The sequence below is a fragment of the Crotalus tigris genome, unplaced genomic scaffold (genome assembly GCF_016545835.1).
Source record: "Crotalus tigris isolate CLP2741 ecotype Arizona unplaced genomic scaffold, ASM1654583v1 scf7180000024461.5605484, whole genome shotgun sequence".
NCBI classification, from domain to species: domain Eukaryota; kingdom Metazoa; phylum Chordata; class Lepidosauria; order Squamata; family Viperidae; genus Crotalus; species Crotalus tigris.
This window is the reverse complement of record NW_024100632.1, coordinates 2,499,583-2,506,497: the sequence shown is the minus strand read 5'-3', so window position 1 is coordinate 2,506,497 and position 6,915 is coordinate 2,499,583. Positions and strand designations below refer to the sequence as shown.

General features: G+C 48.9%; 1 protein-coding gene across 1 annotated transcript; it reads right to left on the bottom strand.

The window, feature by feature from the left end:
• Positions 1-155: 155 nt before the first annotated feature.
• RASL10A (RAS like family 10 member A) lies at positions 156-5,782 on the bottom strand. Its single transcript, XM_039332615.1, has 3 exons — positions 3,979-5,782; positions 1,255-1,379; positions 156-625 (listed from the first exon to the last, which is right to left on the bottom strand). The coding sequence occupies exons 1-3, from the start codon at positions 4,192-4,194 to the stop codon at positions 355-357; spliced, it is 612 nt and encodes a 203-aa protein (XP_039188549.1). The 5' UTR covers positions 4,195-5,782; the 3' UTR covers positions 156-354.
• Between the last annotated feature and the right edge of the window lie 1,133 nt (positions 5,783-6,915).

The following is a 6,915-nucleotide window of genomic DNA, read 5'->3' as shown; positions in this document are numbered from 1 at the left end:
GACCATCACAATCGCTATAATTCTCTCCCAATGTTGACTTTGCAAGGTCTTAGATCAGGGGTCTTCAAACTTGGCCCTTTGATGACTTGTGGACTTCAACTCCCAGAATTCCTCAGCCAGGCACATTGAACTCCACAAGTCATCAAAGGGCCAAGTTTGAAGACCCCTGACTCAGATCAAAGCTCTCCAAAGTTGGCCACTTTAAGACTTGTGGACTTCAACTCCCAGAATTCTGACTTGGGAAATTCTGGAAGTCCACAAAACTTAAAACGGCCCTGTTTGGACACCCTTGTCTTAAGATGAATGTTCAGGACGTCCCCCACCTTCCAGCCCACTCCATCCTCCCCTCCCAGCTCACATGAGGCTGCACCTGTTTGTGTGCAGCGCCCCTTGGAGGCGCACCGCAGAGTGATAGCTCCGACAGCCCTGGGCCACGATGCTGCATAGCAGCTCTTTGAAGAGCAGGATGATGTGCCAGTTGTATCTGGCCGAGCACTCCATGTAGCCACACTTCCAGGCCTTCTTCACGAGCAAGGAGAGTGTCCGGCGGGGCGTGAAACGCTCTCTTTGCAGGTCCCGCTTGTTCCCCACTACGATGACGGGCGCTTCGCTGATGTTGCTTGTCCTAGAAAAGAGGGGACGCGAAGGAGATTCAGGTTTGGGGGGCTCAAGTTGTAAGAGCAGCAGTAGGGCTCATGAATGTAGCCGCTTCTAGCAAGTCCATTTCTAAGGAAGGAGAATGTGACTCAGGCTTGACATGAGGGGTCCTTGGCCTGTACAGTTAACCCTCAAAACCGATTGCTTAGCAACCGTTCAAAAGATGACGGACCAACCTTGGGGCATGCCTTATTCCAACAATTGCCCCCCCCCCATGGTCACATGACCGAACCTCCGGCATTCAGCAACACAGCCACAATTACAGCTATTTGAAGAGTCCCACCGTTTCAATAGTTTTGCCAAAAATTGGCACTTCCAGTTTTGGGCAAAGTTGCACCCATAGCATACTATCAGTTCACTTAGTGACCGGTGTTCACTTAACGACCATGATAGTTGCTTTATGACCATGCTTGCTTAACGACTGCAAAAAAAGACCCTAAAACTGGGTCACTTATGTGACTGACTCCTATTACGATCATCATGACTTGCAACCAGGATGGGCAGGTTCCATTACAGCCAGAAGTAGAGGACTAGCTTTCTGAGTTCATGCATTGCCATATTTTATCGGGGGGTCTCTCCTTTACCCCCTGCCCTTACCTGTTGTCCTGAATCTGCTGACGGAGCATTTTCACGTATTCAAAGCTTTCTGGACTGCAAATGTCGTACACCAGAACATAGGCGTCGGTGTTTCGTAGGCCCCAATACTTTAGGTCTGACCACTCCTGATGGACAAAAAAAAAAAAGACTTGGGACGGTAAGATGTGTCCTTGCGACCAAGGAAAAACCAGCTAGGGGTTGACTTAGCCGTTGCCAGGAACCCGACAGAAAGGACAGGAGGACTTGGCTGAATTTTTTAAAAATATTAAGTTCTATCTTCTACGTGATTTCATAGAATGGAGCTTCCTTGATTCCTATGCAAATACTACCCTTCATGTCTATGAAGATTCTCAGTCATCCTGATCAATTGTTGTCCCCAAAGTGCTTTTTCAGGAGGCAACTGGACTTTCCTGTTTTTTCTTTGAAGACGTTTCGCTTCTAATTCAAGAAGCTTCTTCAGTTCTGACTGGATGGTGGAGAAGGGAAGGATTTATATTCCTTGCAGACCGCTGGTCATTTGCCTTCTTTTAGAGAGTTGATGGACCCAGACAAACCTCCAAGTGGCCTCAATGACTCTCTAACAATGAAAATGACTAGCTGTCTGCAAGGACTATAAATCCTTCCATTCCCCACCATCCAATCAGAGCTGAAGAAGCTTCCTGAGTGCCAAATGATGGGGCACGGAGATGAGCAGCGGCCGCTAGAGCCAGCAATGAACAGTGGATTAAAATCCCCTCCTATCTGTCATTTTGACTTTTTGGACTACCCCTCACCCAAGATGCCTTTTCCTGCAGGAACCAATGATGCTGTCCTCTACCTAGCCTTGACGTACAATCGCAATTGCGACTGGAAATCCTGTCATCGGTCACTAAGGTTGCAAGTTGAGGCATCCATGTAACTGGGCTGTCTTCCACATTTGCCGCTCTGTGGTGCTTCACGGGCCGGGCCGTTGCTTGACCTGGCCATTTGGTCTGTTGAGGTTTCTGGCCCACATGCGATCAGCAGTGGGCTCCGCAAAGCCCTCCCTTCAGCGTTACTATTTAAGGAATTCTAAAAACTCAAGTGGGAAGACAAGCTGCTTCAAGAAACAGCGTGAGCGCTAGAGGAAAGTGCCTAAAACGGAGCCAGGTTAAAACACACACATTTTTTTTTTAATTTTGAGAACCAGCAGGTGTGAAGAAGGTGACAGCCATCTTTTACAGACAGCTGGTGCTACTATTTTCCTCCCTCCAGCTGCAGAAGGGGAGAGAGCCAAGGTGACATGGGCGGCCGATTAGTCCTTTCAACCTTGTTCAGAAACATCTTTCATGGATTCTCCATAGAATGTAGTTTAGAATATAGACTAATAGGGTTGGACGGGACCTTGGAGGTCATCTAGTCCAACCCCCTGCTCAAGCAGGAAACCCTATACCATTCTGGACAAATGGCTGTCCAGTCTCTTCTTGGAAGCCTCCAGTGATGGAGCACCCACCTCTTCTGAAGGCCAGCCGTTCCACTGGTTAATTGTCCTCACTGAAGGAAATGCTTGTTTTTGCTCTCTGCTAGTCCAAGAAGCCAATTAGATAGGAGCAAAATATTTAGGAGCCAAGGGCAGAAGAGGAGCTTCTAAATGTTTTATACTTTGCAGAACTGTGGTGGAAGAAATGGGTTAAATTGGTTAAATTTCTAAATTTCACACTCCCTAAAAGTATGACTCTATACCTATTTGTGGTACCATCAATACTTACATTTGGTTTAAAATCTTCATTGTAATATTGATTTAGAACTGGGATTTTTGTGGCTAAAGCTTTTTTTTTTTTTGCTTTTGTTTTTTGCTTTTTTCCTCTTCCACCCTCTTTTTTTTAACACCTCTCGAGAGGAGGTGTAGGTTGAAGAATTCAAAGCATGAATATGCTGTTTAGCTGGAGCTGGAGAAAACTAGTATCCATCTGTAGATTTTTGGATTAAAAAAAACCCTCAAGAGACTAAAAGTAATGAAAGTGGAGGCTAATGCAAGCAACTGAAAAATCGAGAAGCCATGTGTAACGTGAAAGCTAAATCATCATCAATCATCATTTTAACCATTGTCTACTCTATCCACTGTAGGATGAAGGCCTCTTCTGCATGTTTCCCACCAATATGGTCCTGGGCTTCCTTTTGCCAGTTGGGCCCATCATACATGCTGATGTGATCGATCCATCTTGGTTTTAGTCTCTTGGATGCTTTTGATCAAGTGGGATCCATTCTAGGACCTCCTTGGTCCACCTGCCCTCAGTTCTTCCGGCTACGTGACTAGCCCGTTTTCCATTTCATTTCTTTTACTCTCTTGATGATATCATATACTTTCGTTTGTTGCATGTGCAGATCTTTCTATTTTGTCCTGTAATGTTACGCATGTGTCTTTCCATGGCTCTTTACACCACTCGTAGCTTTTGTTAAGCTAAATATTGGGAGGAGAGTCCTCTGCTCCAGTCTGTCTTTTCCCCTGGATATATTTAATCTGAATTACAATTAATTTCAGCCACAACAGTAGTGGAGAATCAGAACTGCAACTAGCATATTCTGCTGACTTTTTTTTAATATGAGTCGGTTGCCAAACGTTTGGAAAAGAAAAACTTAAAAAGAGCCAGCCAACTCCAACTTAGCTTGACCCCTGCCAAACTACCACTCTGCTTCTCCCCAGATGTTGTTGGGTTGGGGTGATGGAAACTGCCAGGTGGGAAGGGATGGAGAAGAGGCGCTCACCTGAGAGCTGTTGGCAGGAAAAGCAGCCACGTAGGGGACGTCCATGATTTTCAGGTTGTAGGAATTCCCGTTCAGCATGACTGACGGCCGGTAGATGTAACGGTCCTCGGTGGGGCTGTACTTGTCTGTGAAATCATGGTACAAGAATTGGTGAATGATGGCCGTCTTGCCTACCCTGGGGGCCCCCAGGACGGCGATGGTCAGCGTCTCCACCATGGTCTGCCTTCAGGATCCTGGAGAGTTCCTCCCGCCAGCGTTGCTCCTCCGAAGGGCCGCCACACGCTTCCTCCGAGCCATCAAACCCCTTCCCTGCCCTTCCCGCGGTTCACACGACAAGCTTCTTCACCGGCCTTCTGAGTTAGCCTGTTTTGGGTTCACACGCTACACGGAAGGATTTAGGCTGGGTTGATGGCACCGGAGGCTGAGCCTCCACCAAGAAAAAAACCCAAGCCAAGCTGAATACGTTGGGCACGTCAAGGCTGGTGCCAGGTTTGTAACGGACTCCCAAAGTGCCTTATGTGGACTCACCCCCACTTTCTCCTCCCTCCAGGACCCCAGACTTCCGAGGATTGCTCCCCCTTAGTCCGACTCCTCCGTCTCCAAGCCAAGTTGCTCAACTTCGCAATTCTCTCCAAGTATCTCCTCCGCAGCAGCCTTTGTCTAGCCCAGGAGCTCAGACTTCATCCGAGTCCAGGACGGATTCCGACGGAGTGGCATGAACGGGAAGGGAGAGGGGAATTCAGCCAAGGCGCGGAAGCCAAACACCGGGGATGGAGGCGAAACGAGCAGGGAAGCGAATGGAGCCAAAGTCCTCCGAAGTGCAGTTGGGTTGGGGGCCAGCTCCCTTCTCGCAGCCTAAAGACTGCGCTGCGGTTTTGAGAGAGGTAGGAAGGAAAAGAAGTTGCTGAAGCGTGAGAAGGGGGAGGCAGAAGGAAAGAAAGAAAGAGAGAGAGAGAGACGGCGGAGGGGGGCTGCCGAGCGAGCGGAGGATGGGACCCTTCCAGTCGCCTTCCTCAGCTTTCTCCTGAGCGCAGAGGAAAGGCTGCTCAAGGCCGCTGCAAGGCCAAGGGGCGCCGGGTTGCCCGCCCTGCTCCTACTCAAGCTCCCGACCGGGCAGCCCGATCCAAGCGCCCCGCCGGAGCCAAGGCGGAGAGAATTGGGCGCCGCGCTTGAGTCGGCGCTCCTCTTCAGCACCCTGGACAGGGACACTGCGGCGCGCAAGCCCGCCGGGCTGTCCCCGCTGCGGCAAGAGAACCCGGGATTGCAGGACAAGCACGTGAGAAAGGCGGCGCGGCGGGCAGGGCAGGAAGAACGACTCTGCCTAGCAGCAGGCAGGGGTAGCCTGGGCGGCTGGGCGCGCGGCGGAGGAGCCGCGCATCCCCCGCAGACACGGAGCGCGTCTTCCCCGCCTTTCCGGAGATGCGGAGAAATATTACTTCATACTTTTCTGCCACGGCGAGGGGGGAGGAGCAGTTTTCACGCTCCGTCTGCCGGCACGGTTGGACGACCACCAGCACCCGCAACTCCCCCCCCCCGACCCGGGAGAATGTCCATCAAAGGGAGGGTCAGCTGAGTTGGTCATCTGCTCAGAGGCTAAGGCAGGTTCCTGCCTGAAGACCAGATCAATAAATCAGGATCCAAGACAAAGCTAAGAAGGTCTCTAGGCCCCGGACAGAGAGTGGGGCTGCTCCAGCCTGGGATCTTGGGGAGTTAATTAAAAAAAAAAACTTCCTTGAAGTGTTTCGGTTCTTTTGATTTGTGGGCTGATACTTCCCTCTTTTCTAAAAAAATACTGTAGAGATTTTGTCCCCTAAAATTTAACCCACCCGAAGTGATTCTTGTGGGAACGGTGTCTCTTGCGGAAATCTACGAAGAGAAGTTTGCTCAAGGAGAGTAGGAGCCCCCCCCTGTGGGTTTGTATGGACCCAAATGGGCAATGAAGAAAGAATGGACATTTTTAAGTTTCACATTTTAAACTTAAATTGTCAGTTAAATTTTAAGTTCTGTGTCCTATGGGACTTGATAGAATGGAGTTGCCTTGATCCCTATGCAAACGCTGCCTTTCTTGGTTGGTTTGCATCTTTTTTTGCTTTGAGGTAATCACATTGGCTGCTGGGAAAGTTATTTTTTGTTTGCCAAATCCTCTACAGCGGCCTTGGAAAGGAATATTGAAATTATGACGCATATTAAAGAAAACTTTAATCCAGTGTATAGCTGCGATGAAAGAAGTCCATTACAAAGTGAAGGTCAATAGGACAGTCTTTGTCTTATATAAAGCTATGATGTGACCACGATAGCAATACTGAATATATAACCTGCTTCAAAACGTTAGTGAGAAGAGAAATCAATGTGAGCGAACAGCTGCTGTATTTGGAAAGGTTATAACATTGGGGAGGTTTGACAAAAAGATGGTGAGCAAGAAAAACTAGCGAAATACAATATAATAGCAGTGTGAAAGTGGAGTTTCCAAACTTTTCCAGGCCTTGTTCCCCCCCCCCACCAAAATATCCTGGAATTATCAAGAGGCAAAGCTTTAGTGTTCAAGAAAACTGTCCCTCCCCTTATTCCTTTATGGAACCCCATCAAATATTATTTATTGCTTATTAAGAAAATATATATGGCTGCCCGAGTCTCACAATGACTTACAGAAATCAAACCCCCAACTTTAAGAGGCTTGGACTTCAACTCCCATGGCCGGGGAATTCTGTGAGTTGAAGTCCACAACCTCTTCAGGTTGCCAAGATGGAGAAACACTGCTTTGTGGCGGTGATTCAGACAGCCGGCTGGCATTCTCGGGGGACGTTCAGCACCCTAGCCGGGCCCGGCTGCTGCTGTCGACAATCACAACTTGATTCTAGCCAGCGATGTCTGCTCCGGAGACCCCAGCTTGGCAGAGTGCTGAAGAGAGCAGCTTGGTGCTTTCAGTCGGTGGTTAAT

Coding starts and splice junctions, on each gene's coding strand:
- RASL10A (XM_039332615.1), bottom strand. CDS start 4,194: ATGGTGGAGACGCTGACCATCGCCGTCCTGGGGGCCCCCAGGGTAGGC. Junction 1,380..3,978: donor TTCCTGCCAACAGCTCTCAG/GTGAGCGCCTCT, acceptor TTTGTCCATCAG/GAGTGGTCAGACCTAAAGTA. Junction 626..1,254: donor CAGCAGATTCAGGACAACAG/GTAAGGGCAGGG, acceptor CCTCTTTTCTAG/GACAAGCAACATCAGCGAAG.